We start from the raw sequence: 20,381 nt of genomic DNA, 5'->3' as shown, positions 1-20,381 counted from the left end.
ATAGACGTTTTCATTTTGACCCTGTGTCGGTCAGATTCGAAGGCCGTTTCACGTCAAATATGTTTGCATAGCCACCAAGCATGTGTGTGAACTGCAGTAAAAAAGTTTGTGCACGTTACACCACACGTAAAAAAACATGTGGGAAAGCTTCTACCAAAAACTATCCGGGCAGCACTACCGCTCGTAGTAGTATTGGCCTGCGAACAATAACGGATTTGATTGATTGAAAACACAAAGCAATGAGCTATATTCCAAGGACGGGTAGCTCTAGCATAGGTTGGGTAATGGATACTGATATGGTATGCTGCGGCTTCGACAATCGCGGAGCCGCCTTCACCGGTGAGGCTACCTTGAGATGTTGCCTAAATTTGACAATTTCGCACAGATAACGTGCTACCATCAGTCACTAACCATTCTCATTAAGATGCTGCTATTGACATCTGTATTTATCATCTAACTCTGTTTAACTGCGATTATGTCTCTCTATAAAAATCATGTGGTAGAAGACGTCCTATAAGTCAAAATTCATAAAATACTGAAACTATACACATCACGTACACAGAAGTCCGTACTATACCCTCAGTTAGAATAAGAGCCTTTCCATCTATGATCTGTGCCTTACACATGGTATAAAAGGGGCATAGACTGTGTAATAAGATATACATGTTACTTTATCCCTTGTCAGCAGGGCATTAGTGTTCGCTGATTCTTGCTGAGTGGCGCCACTGCGGACCCTATCCCCCTAGTCCCAAGGTCTTATACCTACTTTGCCGAGAGAACGTGAGGCGAAGGGTAGAAGCCTTGAACGGTGGCGGTGGTTTTTTTTTTCTGATGGGGTGATGGGGGTTTTCGTTGGTCAGTCTGTTTCTTTCAATAGGACCATCACCCTATGCCTGTATGTCTGACATAGCTTGGCATTTCGGGTCTTGAAACTCATGATCACAATCTTCTGATACGGCGTGAGTTCAGGCCTAGCTAAGAAATCGCATGCAGGTCGACATCACGTATTGGTGAGCTCGATCATGGCACATATTAGCGCACTCACCAGATAACATCGCACTTGTAAACAGAGCAGGTGTGATGTTATCTGGTTAGTGCACTAATATGCGGCGTCTGGCACGGCATGTCGACCTTCAAGTGAGTTTGGTATTGCTGCGCTAACGGTTAGATTAAAATACTATGTCACTGTGGTTCGTTCACGAAGCATACTAGAGTGCACCAGAAGCATTCTGGTGTCACAGCTGGCCACTCTGATGTGGACATCAAAAACAGCATGCCAGTACGTGTGCACTTCAGGAGAACCTCACATCACCAGAATCGCCTGGTGTCGCACCTGACAGTTTTGATGTGCACATTACAAACACCATAAAGAGTCTAGGAACATCACAAATACCAGAATAATTCTGTTTTTTTTTTTTTTTTCAATCGGGGTTGTTCATAACTCTGGCAGCTTCTCACATGTGTGACTACGGGGTGTGAGTGACCAATCGGAAGACTCATTAGGTAAACCTGAAATGGGTAAAACTTCTTATGCTTTGATCAGACACAATAAATGTGCCGGAACCAGCTATCCCGACAACTATGAATACCAACCTCTTTAACAGGAATATCTGATACTGTACAGTGGTCACACACCTCTGGAAGGATGTCGTCGTTCTTTCTCCAGAATGCAGTGTCATATCTTTCGTCAGATATTACAGAAATTAAGAAACATCGTTCAGGGGCATATTGATCAAATGTGCATCAGGGGGTGTGCAGCGACCACATCCTCAAAACCAAAGAACTAATGAGTAGAAACATCCCTGCATCCCGGCATAGTTTGTGTGGTAACAGCTGTTCCGGAAATCATCGATATCTCTGTTGAGGAAATTTTGGAGAACCTAAAAGATAAAATATGCAAAAGTAATGATTGTCACCAATAGAGACCCCGTTCTCAATCTCAATAGCCACACTTTTCCAGATAAAGTGAAGGTAGACTATATCTGTACCGATCTATGCCCTTATGTGCCAAACTCCCTCGGGTGTTCCAATTCCTATAGCTTCGGCCACCCATCCGATGCTTGTAGGGATCTGCATGCTGTGTATATGCACGAAGCAGGGCCATGATTTCAAAGAGTGTGGACCCGAGCAGCACGCCAATATTGCTCTAATATTGGACCGATATGGGTGCCAATATTTTCAATATGGGGAGTGCAACCAGACCCCATATTGTACCAATATGGGCTGCCCATATTGGGCAGCCCATTTTGGGCCAATATTGGAAATACTTATGTGGCAACGCCAAAGGGGAGTCCGTGTAATAATAAAGCATTATCCGTTTTAATATTGAGCACTGATATTTCTTCTCTCTCCTTTTTGCTTTTTCATTTCTGCAGATCTCATTGAACCACGTTGCATACAATTATAAAAACAACACAGCATCGCCCCAGAAAGCTTGCGCACATTACATTTAGAAAAAAGTAAACCTCTCGTCCTAAAAATGAAGAGCAGGATGGACTAGTGCTAGGCAGGCAGTCCCACTGAACTGCCAATAATGCCAAACATCCCTCAGGAGCTTTCATTGGTATCGCGATAGTCCATGAGCCAAGAATTTCCAACCAGCTCCGAGAGTACGAAGGAGCGAAACACTTTCGTGACGGTGACAGTGACGGTCATACGCCTCAGCAACTCACACAGCGTGCAGTAACTTGAAAGCACCTAACTTTACAGAAGATCCATCCCTTTCTATCAAACATTGTGTTTTTTACTTGACCTAGCCACAATTCCATTATCATTAGAGCCTGTGACATTTTAGCCCGTATGAAACGTCCGATCCGACTGTCGCGCATTAGTTGTATGACGCGTGATTTAGCTTTTAGAAACGGCCACGCTTACTCTCAGTCGGTTCGACCAATTGGCATTGGCATGCGAAGCAAGATGTCGCCTGCTTCCAGAAAATGGAAAGTTGAGTTGTCAAGTTCTAGTGAATGGTACAATGGGATTGCCCCGTATGTTGATTATTTTCAAGAATGTCTATGATCTGCGGGAAGTTGTTGGATGTAACGACGTATTGAATTGGGCATTTCATACACTTCAACGTCCAATCTTGTCGTGCTGCTTGGCCGTTTGTCGACGCGGGAAGGTACCATTTTTTTGCATTTTCAGCCAATACGTGGTTTACACGGGCAATATGGGGCCAATATTGCCAGGATTTGCCCAATAGTGGCTCAAACTGGGCAATATGCGCCCCATATTGCCCAGTTTGAGCTCATATGCGGAAAACCTTGACGAAACGGGTCCCATATTGGACCCGTATAGACGATGACCAACCAATATGGGTCCAAAATTGTGTGCTGCTTGGGGAGGGCCAGGTAACTGCGTCAACTGCGCAGGTGATCACTGTTCTTGTTCAAAACGGAAGTTCGAGAAAGAGGTGACGCACGTCAAGGCTACAGAGAGTAAGCGATCCAGAAGCGAAGAAAAGCTGTCTTCGTTTGAGCTCTAGAAATCCTTTGCAGCCCTACTTCCCAGATACCCAGAATTATCTCTTGCTCAACACAGACAAACAGGATAATGCAAAGCACGAAACACTCACCTCTGCCTCAAACGCCAGCTTCTCCTGCAGAAGTGCCTGCTGTTGCACAAGCCTCTTCGGTGGTGTCATTCTCACAGGCACCACCTGCTGACGTTACCTCGATGGAGTGTGATGGCAGGCGAGCTCGTAAAGCTGAATCACAAACACGAGCGCCTAGTCAAAAGACAGCCCATGGGTAATCTATCGGGGAGTGGCTCGTTCCCTGATATACCGCCTGGAAACTCGAAACTGCTCAAAAAACAGAAAGCTTCAGAAGCAGCAAATAACAACCCCCAAAAAGAAATATTCTCTCTGAACAGCACACTCTTCTCATTAACGCAGACCCGGATTGCACGCTTCATCTCTTTTTTCTGCACTATGTCGATCCGCGTCGATATAATAATCGGCGTAATAATAAACCAACCTTGTCAAAATAGTGGAATTGTCGAGGGCTCTTCGCCAACCTTTATGACTTAAATGATATTTCAGACAGGTATGGCACATTCCTCTTCTCTGTTACAAGAAACTTACCTGAATCCTCAACAAACACACTCACTCTGGTGTTATAACCTGTTCCAAAAAGATCGTGCAGATGCAACATATTCACCTGGTGGTGTTACAATCCTTAAGTCTAAAACAATTGCTGTAATACATCTACTGAAGCCACCTCTTGAGGCAGTTGCAATTAAAATTTACCTTGATAGGGTACTGTGAAGAGTGCTAATCAATGTGTCTGTTGTGTTGACTTCACGCTGTGCAACCCATCAAGTGTATGGGGGCATTGCCACTATAAATATAAGGGTCCACTTCAGTGTAATGGTCCAGTAATAATAAGAAGAATCCAGTACATGAACAGATCAGAATCTTCGGGGTTGCGATTACTTTCTGTGGTCTTAAAGTCGTATCAGGGAACAGATAATTTAACGACGCGCACTCTACAACCCCTTTCAAACGAAAGCTGTTAGTCTGCCATCGTCCAATGATGATATGAGTGTTAATGAGGCGAATGACTTCATCACGAGGGAACAGAACCGATCTCGGAAATCTCTTCCGCAGGCATGCAACTGCACAAAACCTGTTTTCCTTTAAAAATCGTCTGCAAAAGCCAGGTGGACGCGTCACTAAGCTAACAAGGCATATTGGGAAAATTTTGTTTCGTCGATGAATTCTAATTCACCTTCGAGAAAAGAGTAGTACAGGGGACAAACCATTCAGGGAGAACATCATACTTTTTCGATACTCCTCTTGCAACTCAATGGGACTCCTTGGGAGCAGGTCAAGGTGCTGGGTGAGCACGTGTGTAGTTACATTGTAGTAGTTATGTCGGGAATTCTCGAAAAATCGGAAATTCTCCAGAGAAACAATCTATTCAGCTCAGGCGATGAGAGTCTTTCTCGTAATATGCCGTTTAATATGTCAAAATACAGAAACCATGACAGCTTCAAAGCAAGGAGCATGCAGCTTTAAGTCAGAGATTCAAAGAACATGCAGCACGCGTCAAGAACACAAGGACGAGTAACATGTGCAATTGTAATTGAGACGTGTCTGCGATGACATCCCATACCGGGCAATGTCAATCTTCAGTGCTGAAATTTATGTGGCGATTATGGAAATCATTGTTATTACCATTATTCACTTATAATTATTATCTGTATTTATTATTGATTATTATTGCAACACCTCATTAACTGCACGGTTATTTATACAACATTGGCACCCTGTGCCTGCCTCCAAGAACATGCAATCTACGGACCAAGAAAAGCTTTCTGGTGCTGAGAGCCGAACGTGTGGCCAGTAAAATAGTCAGATGTTGAGTTGAGGTTTTGCTCGGTACCGAGTCATGTGAGTATATCTGGAAATGAAAAAACTCATTGACGATGCTGCTCCTGCTGCTCACAAATATGAACCGTACATTTCCCATAGAAACTCTTTTCACTTAGACTGTGGAATTATTTACCTTCATCCATCACCTCTGTTGTAAATCATGCACCATTCAGCACTGTTCTCCGTTCTTCATTTCGATTGTAGTGCTACCAATCCGCGTCACTTTTATTCTGCTGCGTTCCCGTGTTGTTGCTTTGCAGTACTGTTCCCTGTGATTCACTTTGTCTGATTTGTCCATTTAAAGCCGCAAGGATCTTGGAGCCCCATGATAAAGAAAAAGAAAATAGTTATTTCTGATTAGATTACTTCCCAGGACTGCCCATTGGTATTCTTCGGTCATCGTACCATTCCACATGGAATCCGTAGTTTCCGCGCCACGAAAACATCGATGAAACGAAATCATATCTGTCGTTTTCAGGTGCCATCTGTCCTACAGGATTACTAGACAGTGCGAAGAATACGTGCAACAACAATTATCAGAAGTTGCAAGACGCATCCAAACTGCATTGTTGGTAAGCTCTTTTCCATGTGCGTTCCAAACGGCCATAAAGCGAGGGCGTTTAGCAGAAAAAAGTGGGACGGGGTTATCGGCATCCTAGGATTCGTGATCCCGAGCCGTTTTTACAATCCCGTGGTATCAGGATTTCGAAATGCGGATCCCGGGATGCCGAACCGGGTAGGATTTTTTGTTTCAACTGCCCTCGGAATGTCCTACAGGGTTGCATCCACTTGCACATCCATGCTATATATCACAAATTCTGATACAATAGGCGCTTCCCGTCATCCCCGCGGAACATTCTAGTGGAGGAGAACTCAAGAAAAATAGAAAAATGGAAATAGAAAATACTCGCATGGGGGCAAAAGTTTCGCCGTGCATTATGTTGAGCATTCAAACCATGAATATTGACTTGTCGTGGGAACGCATCTCCGTGTCGTCTGGTATGAATTATCTTTCGGCTGCGCCCCATGATATTTACCGCAGGTTAGCACGGCACGAGAAGACTAACGAAGGCTTTGTATGTATTTGTACCCTCTATGGTGTTCCAGCCTCAGAACATCAGTTCTCCCATGTCCATATTCACGAGAAGACTACGGACGGACGGGACAGGACGGGGACGTATATCACTTGTATTTACGGGGTAGCTAGAATCGGTGACTTTTTTCGCATCTTCTCCTGGAGGAGTGGACTTTGCTTATGTGAATACATGGAACGTTGTGTTTTGCTCTTCTCCCCTTTAATTCACCCACAGTTACTATTCTGTTCTGTCTAGTGCAGCCAAGTTTGTGTGGTTTGGTGAAAAAGCTGTCTTCATTTTGCTTTTTATTATCAAATAATAATAATAATAATAATAATATTTTTATTATGTTCATGATGACGAATAGCAGCATGAAAGCAGGGACATGGTAGAAAACAGAACAACTGCAGCCACACATTTTTATTATGTGCCCAAAACAGCCTCGAGGGCCTCGGTATTGGTGCACACTCACAAAGTTCTACATAATGCCGAAAACGACAGGTACCCAAGAAATGGAGAATATAGTCACAGGTTACACAATACACACGTAGGCCACAGAATATATGTACAATAGCGTTGGTGGATAGACTGCTTATATCTAAAATAACAGGCACGTCTTACATAACATATTTTACATTACGCATACGTGAAATTACAGGACTAAAGGACGGCAAAAAGCTGAGTAAAAGATCGAAGGAATTATGTCCAATACTGATCAGAAGAACTGCAGGATGTCAGGAAAAGACAAATGGGCACAAGCAAAATGAGTGAACTTCACAAATGGAAAACTTTAGATACGACCTCTTTTGGAGTAGAACGGGAAGTGTTACAGAAAAAAAAAATCACGAGTTTACGAGGGTCTTGCCTCGCGAGGTAGTGTCCCCTTTAAATACATCAGGGTAAAAAATGGGTAGGATGCTTCCGTAGGGACACACCTGGAATACCGAAAGGCAGAGATCATAGCAACTGTGGACGGTCAATTCGAGACTGAGGGCACTTGTATAAGAAAGTGGCATCGGTAATGTCGCGCTGAGTTGAACGGGGAATGAGACCAACGTGTCTGAGTAGATATTCATAATTGTACGTCTGGAATCCCGGGGTGCAACCGAAATATAGGTAGCGTGAAATGTGGAGCGCTTTCTTTTGGTCAGCTTCTAGGCGCTGAGGGTTACTTAGACAGTTCCATATTATGGATGCGTATGCAATGCGAGGGTCAACATAGACCTTATATTGGGCATACAACAACATCAGGATTTGGGAATATCTTTGTATGTCCCAGAGTCCTAGAGTGCGCAATGCGGAGCATTTCGAATCGAACGTGACACCGAGCTCACGAACCAAGTTAGCGCTGGAGATGACATTTGTGCTGGAACAGTGTTTATAACAGGTTATGTTGGCTTTACGAGAGAAACACACCTGTGTTGATTAGAAGTTTGCTCGTGCGACACCACTGGATAACACGGTCGATGTCCCTTTGTTGCAAGGCGCAATCCAATGGGGATGAGACTACTTTCAACAATTTCACATCCTCGGCATACCGTAGCAAGTTAAAATGCTGGATACACATAACGAGATCGTTGACAAAAACGTTGAAGAGTGGCCCGCGGTTGGAGTCCTGGGGAGCTCCTGATGTTGGGAGATATGGTTGCGAACAAATACCCTTAACTGTTACAGAAGAGAAACGGTATATATACACAAGTATGCGAACAGCTCTGTTAGAACGGGGATTCAGTAGAAGCGGGTGAGCTACTGGTCGGCGTAAGGTATACTATTATTGGACTAGTGAATTCCGAGGATATCTGGACACGCGGTGGCGCTCTGGCACAGAGGAGTAGTAGCTGACTTAGCTTGTGTGCTGACGTACTCTGTGATCGTATGCAATTTGCAGGGAGGCCAGGCTTAATGATTCCGCAGGCTAATCTGACTACAACCTCAGCTTTACGTACGTCAACCATTACGTCCCTGTGCTGCCGGAGCGACACCGCGAGTTGAGTTGTCCTCAGCATTCACTAACCCAAGAATAGTAGTCCACCTTGCGCCTTCCACAACCACAACAGACCCCGGTATCATAGTTGTTGTGCTTGCTCCTCCTCTATCTCGACATCAAACAGATCAGTGGCAGCTCTCACCCCTCACGTGTCACACTAGCCAGGTTTACATGAGCTCGACCGGAGTTCCATTTGCTCGTGTAAACGCTGTTCGGTCGAGTTGACTCCGCGCCGGGTCGAGTCACGTCAACGCGACAACAGGGGCGCGTTGACTCGCTCCACGCGACCAGCGAAGTGCTTGTAAACGACGACTGGTCCAGCTCGGAACGAATGATCTGCGGGATCGAGTACATCGTGTCGCTGCGTCCGAGACAGCAATTGCTCAACGTAGGACGGGCAGACGGGTACAGAAACAGAAGCGAAGAGACGCATTTGCTGCGCTGGCACGGCTCGACTCGACTGGACGCGGAGCGTCGCTGCGATCGGCTCTCGCTGAAGAGAGTTCATGTAAACCGCGTCGGATGAGTTCAACCCGACTCGACTGTCAACTGGACCTGCTCTGCCGAGTTAATGTAAACACGGCCGCTGATACAGGTCTGGTGAACAAAGCAGCGAGGGGGTCTGTCCATGTTGTCAGAAGGTAAATTATTCCTAATAATAGTCAAGTTCCTAGCACCACGCAAATTGGCTGTTTCCGAATTATCTGGATTTACGTTTGAGGTAGCTTGCCGCTTCGAATGCCGGGAAAAACTGTTCCATCTCTCCTGTGCAGTTGACTGTGCTGCTTATTCTGCGTGACTCAAGCAAGGGATGTCATGAGATGGCGTCAGAATGTCCCAGTAATTTCGGAGATTACTTATAGGTCTTATCTCTTCTAGTGTTATGGAATACAGCAAGACTTGTGTTCCGGAAATACTTGAAAGACAAAGATGCGATGAGACGTTTCTTCTTGAGCGGTTCTTCAAGGACATCAACGCTGACTGTGGAACATCGAAGCCAGTCTGTGAGTATCAAATAACAAAAAGAATGCCGCGGGCATAACACATGTTGCACGGCATGTTTCAACAGTCGTGTTTCTAGCTCCAGCGATGAAGTTGCCACATCCTACAGCCGCAGTTGTGTCTGCTGGCTTCCATTATCGTTCCAATATTAATCGAAAAATTTGAAATCAACATTTATGTATTTTATTCTGCAATAGAGCTAAATTCTGCTTCTATTCTGCGAAAGAGCTAAATGTGGCCACGAGGCTGATAAGGCTTATCAGCCTCGTGGCCACATTTAGCTCTTCCGTCCCGAAGAAGGCGGAGCTTCCGCCGTAACGTAGACATCCTCCCTAACCTTTATAATTTCTAAGTTTTAATAAACCCCTTTTTTGTTACTTCCCCTACTTTCGTCTTCTGCCTCCCATTTATTTCAACTATATATATATATATATATATATATATATAAAATGAAAAACAAAATAGCCGGAGCTCTTTGGCTGCACGTATAGCATATGTTTGCAACTCAAACGTCGCCATGCCAGTACTGGACAGCTGTTTCGGCCTTGTTGAGCCTCATCAACAGTACGCAGGCAGGCAACTTTTGTGTGGATGGCGTCAGAAGGTCACGTAACACGTGATTCCTCCCGTCAGGGTGAGATAACTCACTCACTGAAAGCCCAGTGCAAAGCCAGTGAAGTACAAAATGAAAAACAAAATAGCCGGAGCTCTTTGGCTGCACGTATAGCATATGTTTGTAACTCAAACGTCGCCATGCCAGTACTGGACAGCTGTTTCGGCCTTGTTGAGCCTCATCAACAGTACGCAGGCAGGCAACGTTTGTGTGGATGGCGTCAGAAGGTCACGTAACACGTGATTCCTCCCGTCAGGGTGAGATAACTCACTCACTGAAAGCCCAGTGCAAAGCCAGTGAAGTATAAAATGAAAAACAAAATAGCCGGAGCTCTTTGGCTGCACGTATAGCATATGTTTGTAACTCAAACGTCGCCATGCCAGTACTGGACAGCTGTTTCGGCCTTGTTGAGCCTCATCAACAGTACGCAGGCAGGCAACGTTTGTGTGGATGGCGTCAGAAGGTCACGTAACACGTGATTCCTCCCGTCAGGGTGAGATAACTCACTCACTGAAAGCCCAGTGCAAAGCCAGTGAAGTATAAAATGAAAAACAAAATAGCCGGAGCTCTTTGGCTGCACGTATAGCATATGTTTGTAACTCAAACGTCGCCATGCCAGTACTGGACAGCTGTTTCGGCTTTGTTGAGCCTCATCAACAGTACGCAGGCAGGCAACGTTTGTGTGGATTAGAGAAGGGATTCAGAAGCCTTGAGGGAGAGTTTAAAAAAATTATTACAACTAATTACGGGAGAGAACTAAGGTTTATTTACATGTTACAGGGGTCGACGTTTCGGCGACAGCGTCGCCTTCCACAGGACTAAAGGGGATTGTAGTGGGTCATCGCTTATAGAAGGGCGGGAAGAGTTACGAGAGAGGAGGAATCCGCACGTGGGACGGGTGCTGGTCTTGGGGGTTTTTCCAGGAGCTTTGTCCTTGGTCGTCACTGGGGAGTGGGGATCTGTAAAGATAAAAGGAAGAGGCGGCAGAAAGAACGGAAGTGGGTCGATGTGCTCAAACCTGATCATGAGCTGAAGCTGCGGACTGTGGACAATACGCCCGGGTCTTCGTTTATTGTGCATTGGAATTTATGGATTAAGACTCACGTTGTTGTCTGCTACGGTTGGATGTGAAACTTGACTGTAAAATGAATACAGTTACGTCACTGAAGGAATGGCCGGGTTCGCGAAAGTGGCGGGAGACCGGGAGATTTGGTTTCTTTGTCATATCTGATTTATGATTGTTGAATCGAATTCTGAAACTTGTTGTAGTTTGGCCAATGTACTGTGCATTACAGAAATTGCACTGTAATAAATATACGACGTTAGAGGAGTTGCAGTCGTGGTCGCCACTTATCTTTATATGGAAATTACAATTTGTACTGTGAACTGTATCCGCGGTCTGCATCAGGTTACAAATTTGACATCTACGTCCCATGCAAGGGTGGCAGCCTTTTGCTGTATGCTCCGGTTTGTTAATCTTAGCGTGTACCAAGTGATCCTGAATGTTCTGCCCACGACGGTATGTTATACGGGGCGGAGTAGGGAATATTTCCTTCAGACGTTCCGACTGGGATAGAAGGGGCTGGTGCCGTTGTAAGATATTTTTAAGGTCAGGGATACTACCATTAAAGGTTAGAGTGAGGTTAACACATTCTTCATCTTTAGGTTGCTTTGATTTTTTCAGGAGATCCGTGCGGTTCGTATGGCGGGCTTTACTGAGTGCATTTTTCACTAGGTCTGGCGGGAATTGTCGATTAACTAAAGTTTCTTCAAGGCTGTCAAGGTTAGCATCTAGTTCGTCATCGCGGGAGCATATTCTTCTGTAGCGTATGGCCTGACTGTAAGGGATGGCTAATTTAGTATGTCGCGGATGACAACTGTTGAATGACAGGTACTGCTGGGAGTCTGTTGGTTTACGGTACAAGTTTTTTTCTATGGAGTTGTTACAAATCTTAACATGAACGTCCAGAAAGTTTATGGCTTCTTTAGAATAAGTGTGGGTAAATTTTATAGTCGGGTGGACGTTATTAAAATTCCTAATAATAGTCAAGTTCCTAGCACCACGCAAATTGGCTGTTTCCGAATTATCTGGATTTACGTTTGAGGTAGCTTGCCGCTTCGAATGCCGGGAAAAACTGTTCCATCTCTCCTGTGCAGTTGACTGTGCTGCTTATTCTGCGTGACTCAAGCAAGGGATGTCATGAGATGGCGTCAGAATGTCCCAGTAATTTCGGAGATTACTTATAGGTCTTATCTCTTCTAGTGTTATGGAATACAGCAAGACTTGTGTTCCGGAAATACTTGAAAGACAAAGATGCGATGAGACGTTTCTTCTTGAGCGGTTCTTCAAGGACATCAACGCTGACTGTGGAACATCGAAGCCAGTCTGTGAGTATCAAATAACAAAAAGAATGCCGCGGGCATAACACATGTTGCACGGCATGTTTCAACAGTCGTGTTTCTAGCTCCAGCGATGAAGTTGCCACATCCTACAGCCGCAGTTGTGTCTGCTGGCTTCCATTATCGTTCCAATATTAATCGAAAAATTTGAAATCAACATTTATGTATTTTATTCTGCAATAGAGCTAAATTCTGCTTCTATTCTGCGAAAGAGCTAAATGTGGCCACGAGGCTGATAAGGCTTATCAGCCTCGTGGCCACATTTAGCTCTTCCGTCCCGAAGAAGGCGGAGCTTCCGCCGTAACGTAGACATCCTCCCTAACCTTTATAATTTCTAAGTTTTAATAAACCCCTTTTTTGTTACTTCCCCTACTTTCGTCTTCTGCCTCCCATTTATTTCAACTATATATATATATATATATATATATATATAAAATGAAAAACAAAATAGCCGGAGCTCTTTGGCTGCACGTATAGCATATGTTTGCAACTCAAACGTCGCCATGCCAGTACTGGACAGCTGTTTCGGCCTTGTTGAGCCTCATCAACAGTACGCAGGCAGGCAACTTTTGTGTGGATGGCGTCAGAAGGTCACGTAACACGTGATTCCTCCCGTCAGGGTGAGATAACTCACTCACTGAAAGCCCAGTGCAAAGCCAGTGAAGTACAAAATGAAAAACAAAATAGCCGGAGCTCTTTGGCTGCACGTATAGCATATGTTTGTAACTCAAACGTCGCCATGCCAGTACTGGACAGCTGTTTCGGCCTTGTTGAGCCTCATCAACAGTACGCAGGCAGGCAACGTTTGTGTGGATGGCGTCAGAAGGTCACGTAACACGTGATTCCTCCCGTCAGGGTGAGATAACTCACTCACTGAAAGCCCAGTGCAAAGCCAGTGAAGTATAAAATGAAAAACAAAATAGCCGGAGCTCTTTGGCTGCACGTATAGCATATGTTTGTAACTCAAACGTCGCCATGCCAGTACTGGACAGCTGTTTCGGCCTTGTTGAGCCTCATCAACAGTACGCAGGCAGGCAACGTTTGTGTGGATGGCGTCAGAAGGTCACGTAACACGTGATTCCTCCCGTCAGGGTGAGATAACTCACTCACTGAAAGCCCAGTGCAAAGCCAGTGAAGTATAAAATGAAAAACAAAATAGCCGGAGCTCTTTGGCTGCACGTATAGCATATGTTTGTAACTCAAACGTCGCCATGCCAGTACTGGACAGCTGTTTCGGCTTTGTTGAGCCTCATCAACAGTACGCAGGCAGGCAACGTTTGTGTGGATTAGAGAAGGGATTCAGAAGCCTTGAGGGAGAGTTTAAAAAAATTATTACAACTAATTACGGGAGAGAACTAAGGTTTATTTACATGTTACAGGGGTCGACGTTTCGGCGACAGCGTCGCCTTCCACAGGACTAAAGGGGATTGTAGTGGGTCATCGCTTATAGAAGGGCGGGAAGAGTTACGAGAGAGGAGGAATCCGCACGTGGGACGGGTGCTGGTCTTGGGGGTTTTTCCAGGAGCTTTGTCCTTGGTCGTCACTGGGGAGTGGGGATCTGTAAAGATAAAAGGAAGAGGCGGCAGAAAGAACGGAAGTGGGTCGATGTGCTCAAACCTGATCATGAGCTGAGGCTGCGGACTGTGGACAATACGCCCGGGTCTTCGTTTATTGTGCATTGGAATTTATGGATTAAGACTCACGTTGTTGTCTGCTACGGTTGGATGTGAAACTTGACTGTAAAATGAATACAGTTACGTCACTGAAGGAATGGCCGGGTTCGCGAAAGTGGCGGGAGACCGGGAGATTTGGTTTCTTTGTCATATCTGATTTATGATTGTTGAATCGAATTCTGAAACTTGTTGTAGTTTGGCCAATGTACTGTGCATTACAGAAATTGCACTGTAATAAATATACGACGTTAGAGGAGTTGCAGTCGTGGTCGCCACTTATCTTTATATGGAAATTACAATTTGTACTGTGAACTGTATCCGCGGTCTGCATCAGGTTACAAATTTGACATCTACGTCCCATGCAAGGGTGGCAGCCTTTTGCTGTATGCTCCGGTTTGTTAATCTTAGCGTGTACCAAGTGATCCTGAATGTTCTGCCCACGACGGTATGTTATACGGGGCGGAGTAGGGAATATTTCCTTCAGACGTTCCGACTGGGATAGAAGGGGCTGGTGCCGTTGTAAGATATTTTTAAGGTCAGGGATACTACCATTAAAGGTTAGAGTGAGGTTAACACATTCTTCATCTTTAGGTTGCTTTGATTTTTTCAGGAGATCCGTGCGGTTCGTATGGCGGGCTTTACTGAGTGCATTTTTCACTAGGTCTGGCGGGAATTGTCGATTAACTAAAGTTTCTTCAAGGCTGTCAAGGTTAGCATCTAGTTCGTCATCGCGGGAGCATATTCTTCTGTAGCGTATGGCCTGACTGTAAGGGATGGCTAATTTAGTATGTCGCGGATGACAACTGTTGAATGACAGGTACTGCTGGGAGTCTGTTGGTTTACGGTACAAGTTTTTTTCTATGGAGTTGTTACAAATCTTAACATGAACGTCCAGAAAGTTTATGGCTTCTTTAGAATAAGTGTGGGTAAATTTTATAGTCGGGTGGACGTTATTAAAATTATCTATGAACGACAAAAGGCTTTCCTCAGAATGGGGCCACAACATGAATACGTCATCGAGGTAGCGTTTGTAGACAAGGGGTTTGAGCAAACATGTTTCTAGGAAGCGTTCTTCAAGATAGCCCATGAACATATTAGCATAGTTGGAGGCCATTTTCGTTCCCATAGCTGTACCACTAATTTGGAGATAATGCTTGTTGTCGAATTCAAAATTGTTGCACGTAAGTATCAGCGAGATCAGAGTTCCTAGGAGAGCTGAGTGAAGCGGGTTATCGGACAATTTGTTAAAAACGTCTATTACTGCACTGGTGCCATCATCATGTGGAATGTTAGTGTACAGCGAGGTGACGTCCAATGTAACTAACAGACAAGCCGCGGGGACCTTGGTATCGGAAATTATTTGAAGGAAGTGGTTAGTATCCTTGATGTACGATGGTAATTTGGGAGGGATATCCTTTAGGAGGAAATCGACGAAGGTGGAAATCTTTTCCGTTGCTGTGCCATTGGATGATATTATGGGGCGTCCGGGATTTCCGGGTGTATGAATTTTTGGAAGCATGTAAAACCGACCGGGTTTCGGGTCCCGTGGGGAAAGGTATTCGAGCAGGGTGTCATCAATTTTCTTTTCTGATTTAAGTTTCCTTAGTGTTTTAGTAATTTTGCTGTGAATATCAACGGTGGGGTCGCTATCCATGGTTCTGTAGAATGTTTCGCAGCTAAGTTGTCGAATGCCTTTTGTGAGGTAAAATTCTTTGTCCATAACTACTATTGCTCCTCCTTTGTCGGCTCTTTTGATGACAATGTCGTTACGTTGTTTTAGCCTCTCTGAATTAAAACAACGTAACGACACCAACCGTAAACCAACACCGTAAACCAACAGACTCCCAGCAGTACCTGTCATTCAACAGTTGTCATCCGCGACATACTAAATTAGCCATCCCTTACAGTCAGGCCATACGCTACAGAAGAATATGCTCCCGCGATGACGAACTAGATGCTAACCTTGACAGCCTTGAAGAAACTTTAGTTAATCGACAATTCCCGCCAGACCTAGTGAAAAATGCACTCAGTAAAGCCCGCCATACGAACCGCACGGATCTCCTGAAAAAATCAAAGCAACCTAAAGATGAAGAATGTGTTAACCTCACTCTAACCTTTAATGGTAATATCCCTGACCTTAAGAATATCTTACAACGGCACCAGCCCCTTCTATCCCAGTCGGAACGTCTGAAGGAAATATTCCCTACACCGCCCCGTATAACATACCGTCGTGCGCAGAACATTCAGGATCACTTGGTACACGCTAAGATTAACAAACCGGAACATACAGCAAAAGGCTGCCACCCTTGCATGGGACGTAGATGTCAAATTTGTAACCTGATGCAGACCGCGGATACAGTTCACAGTACAAATTGTAATTTCCATATAAAGATAAGTGGCGACCACGACTGCAACTCCTCTAACGTCGTATATTTATTACAGTGCAATTTTTGTAATGCACAGTACATTGGCCAAACTACAACAAGTTTCAGAATTCGATTCAACGATCATAAATCAGATGTGACAAAGAAACCAAATCTCCCAGTCTCCCGCCACTTTCGCGAACCCGGCCATTCCTTCAGTGACATAACTGTATTCATTTTACAGTCAAGTTTCACATCCAACCGTAGCAGACAACAACGTGAGTCTTATTTAATCCATAAATTCCAATGCACAATAAACGAAGACCCGGGCATATTGTCCACAGTCCGCAGCCTCAGCTCATGATCAGGTTTGAGCACATCGACCCACTTCCGGTCTTTCTGCCGCCTCTTCCTTTTATCTTTACAGATCCCCACTCCCCAGTGACGACCAAGGACAAAGCTCCTGGAAAAAACCCCAAGACCAGCACCCGTTCCACGTGCGGATTCCTCCTCTCTCGTAACTCTTCCCGCCCTTCTATAAGCGATGACCCACTACAATCCCCTTTAGTCCTGTGGAAGGCGACGCCAGCTCTCCACAACTCCCCATAGAGCCCATAGTATAGCTAAATTCACACAACACTGGGTACACGACCAATGAGAGTGCAGCGATTGCTTCCTCAATCCTCCAATCAGAAGTCTTTCCGTCTGGCTCGCAGCCCGACCGGTTCTGGCTGTTGCTGACTTCTGCTTTCCATACTGACGTGTACCGGCTACCCCTCACCTCTAAGTCTACTAGCTTTCATGGACGTCGTAAAGTCATTCCGTGATTCCCAGACAACTGTGAAAAGTGTCGTAATGAACAAATTTATTTATACTGACACAATCGGCAGGTTGACACGTATACATGCACTGAGCGTACTGAGTCCATTGCGTAGCGCTTCCTAGCACACTGGAACAAAGTTCAAACTTGCAAAATACGCATATCGACACAGCTTATTCCCAGCAACGAACAACTGTCACATACTTGCGCACAATCGCTTGATCATCATGTCCTTGCCTGCTACACGTCAAACATAAAATGCTGCTTCATGAATCGTATTTTCTTGTCACCGCTATGCAGATCTGACGGCGCTCGAACATGTTCATCAAGCCAGAATTCACGACAACACTTCAGTTTGAAATCCGATTGGCTCTTCGTAGACCGATGCTTGTGGCGAGAAACAGTACAACACGATCAAAGGCACCATAATACACGGATAAAAAGGCGATCGGCGAACGCACTTGCCTCCCAACGAAAGACACCGCCAACGCAGCGCCCATCGTTCAGATTTCAAATGAAACCGCCGAAGGAGAACGCAGCACGCAGGCGAGGAAGCGCGAAGTGCCGCTTTCAAATTCTGGCAACCAATCCGGACACGCTTGTGGCGTCCGACCAATAGAGAGGCACGGATTGCTTCGTGCGCAGTAACACGCATTTTGATACAGATTTTGCTAGAGCTGTGGGGGGCTGGCGACGCTGTCGCCGAAACGTCGACCCCTGTAACATGTAAATAAACCTTAGTTCTCTCCCGTAATTAGTTGTAATAAATTTTTTAAACTCTCCCTCAAGGCTTCTGAATCCCTTCTTTACCTTTTCTGTACTTATACAGGGTATCCCAGAAAACGTGTCATTGAATTATAATTAAAAAACTACACCACCTAGAGTCATGCGGTCAACGGTATTTGTTCTTACTGGGTTTTTGCCACCTCCTCACGTGAATGTCGTGTAACGTAAGTTTAATTATGTAAATTTTTGCGAGCTTAAGTCGGAAATTTGCCTAGTAAAGGTCACTTTTTTACCCCACCAATGTGAAGAGCGTGTCTAATTTACTCAAATTAATGATAATTGACAGGGATATTCGGGAGCTATCCCATCGGAAAAAATAGCCGAACATCATGCTTTACGGAGGTCGCACAGAATAGCGCACGATGAAGTTTTCAGCGCGATCTGTGTCAGTCCGACGAAAGGAGGTTGGAAACCCAGCCCACCTCGGCATCGCAGAAAGAGATAACGCAGGCATGGCTTATCACGTCCGACTTTCGCTGGGATAATGCTTTCCCTCTCCCAATTTTAGGAACTGTTACTTTTTCTACTATCACTCTGTGGGCTGGCTTCGGAACCTCCTTTCGTCGGACTGCGAGCTATTGCGCTCAGAAAGACATCGCGCGTTATGGTCCGGTGCTCCGAAAAGGATGATATTCGGCGATTTTTTCCGATGGGATAGCTCGTGAATATCACTGTTAATTATCATGAATTTGAGTGAATTCGGCACCCTCTTCATATTGGTGGGGTAAAAAAGTGACCTTCCCTTGGCAAATTTCTGAGTTCAGTTCGCAAATATTTGCATAATTAAACTTGGGGGACATGACATTAACTTTACAAGGTGGCAAAAACCTAATAAGAACAAATGCCGTTGACCGCATGATTCTAGGTGGCCCCCCTGAATCATCAGCATATATATATATATATATTGTGAGGAAGATGATGTTGGTCTGAAGCGCGGGAAACGCGCTCGAGAATAAATCATTCTTTTGGGCTACCGCCTAGCAAGTGCCTGCTCTTGCGATTCTTCTCCTAACATATGGTGGAGGTGCTTTTCACCGTCCTCCTTTCCTCTCGCCTAAACCCAACCTGCTGCTACGAAGTGGGAAAATCATGACGCCCCCCCCCCCCAGCGTCAGCTCCGGCCGGCTGTTCCGGACAACCCGCCCAGCCCGTTCCAGCCCCTCGGTTCCTTGCTCGGCAGCACGACCCGCCGGTTTTCGCTGCGACAGACGACTTAAACGTCGAAGACTGGCTGGCACAAGTAGATCGTGTCGCCGCCCACAACAACTGGGACGACAGCATGCGTCTGGCAAACGTAGTATTCTACCTTTCGTCTACCGCCTTGCAGTGGTTTGAAAATAATGAGCCAAGTCTGCGCACCTGGGATGCCTTTAAAACAGCGATATCGGCTGCTTTCGGTAAATCGGAAGAAAGGAAGCAGGAAGCCAGCAGGAAGTTAAACACTAGGCACCAAGAATACCAGGAGAACTTCACGTCCTACATGCAAGATGTCGTGTATTTGTGCCGACGAGTAGATCCCGGTATGGCTGAAAGCGAAAAGATTCATCATCTACTTAAGGGGCTGTCGGAATATTTATTCAACGGTGTCGCCTCACAAGCTTTCTGTAGCGTAACCGAACTCAGCCAAGCTTGCAGACGACTTGAAGACCTACGCGGACGACGTATTTGTTCTCCTCCACCTAATTTACCGTTCACGGGTCCGCCGCACTGCGGCAATGGTGCTAATGTCGATTCAGAGTCCTTGCTGGCCATCGTGAGGAGGGTTGTAAGGGAAGAACGAGCCGCCCTTGGTCATAACCAGCGTCCTGATTTGATGACGACTCACCCCGTCCATCAGAACGGCGACAACAATAATATACGTAGGATGGTACAACAAGAAGTTCACATGGCGGCATCGGCTCTTTCTGCACAGCCACGGTCATATGCCGAAGTTTGCAGGTCGCCTCCTGCTCCATCCCCACCGCCATCCCGTACGAGCACTCTACCGCCAGAACCTGTGTCTACGATCGCGCCTTTCCTGTCCCAAGCCCAGCCTCGTTACACTTGGGAGCCTACACAGTACAGGAGGCCACGGGCCTATTACAGACCCCCACCGGTTTGTTTTTACTGTCAGACGGCTGGCCACATTGCACGCTACTGTGTCCGTCGGCAAGAGGACTTGCGCAGCGAACGCTATGCGTCATCTTCTCGAGCGTACTACGGGCAGCGGTTTCCACCCGCCTATGATGCAGGACTCCCGTCTAGTAGATGGAGCCAACCTCCTTTCGGGAACAACCGTTTTGAT

General features: G+C 45.6%; 1 protein-coding gene across 1 annotated transcript in view; it reads left to right on the top strand.

Moving 5' to 3' along the window:
- Positions 1–9,389: 9,389 nt before the first annotated feature.
- LOC135375891 (uncharacterized) overlaps positions 9,390–20,381 on the top strand; it is a 43,334-nt gene continuing 32,342 nt past the window's right edge. The window contains exons 1-2 of the mRNA XM_064608522.1: positions 9,390–9,444; positions 12,319–12,443. Coding sequence (XP_064464592.1) covers positions 12,323–12,443 — 121 coding nt within the window. The 5' untranslated portion in view covers positions 9,390–9,444; positions 12,319–12,322. The remainder of the gene's footprint in view (positions 9,445–12,318; positions 12,444–20,381) is intronic.

Source organism: Ornithodoros turicata, unplaced genomic scaffold, assembly GCF_037126465.1.
Source record: "Ornithodoros turicata isolate Travis unplaced genomic scaffold, ASM3712646v1 ctg00000952.1, whole genome shotgun sequence".
Lineage (NCBI taxonomy): Eukaryota > Metazoa > Arthropoda > Arachnida > Ixodida > Argasidae > Ornithodoros > Ornithodoros turicata.
This window is presented reverse-complemented; position numbering and strand designations above follow the sequence as displayed.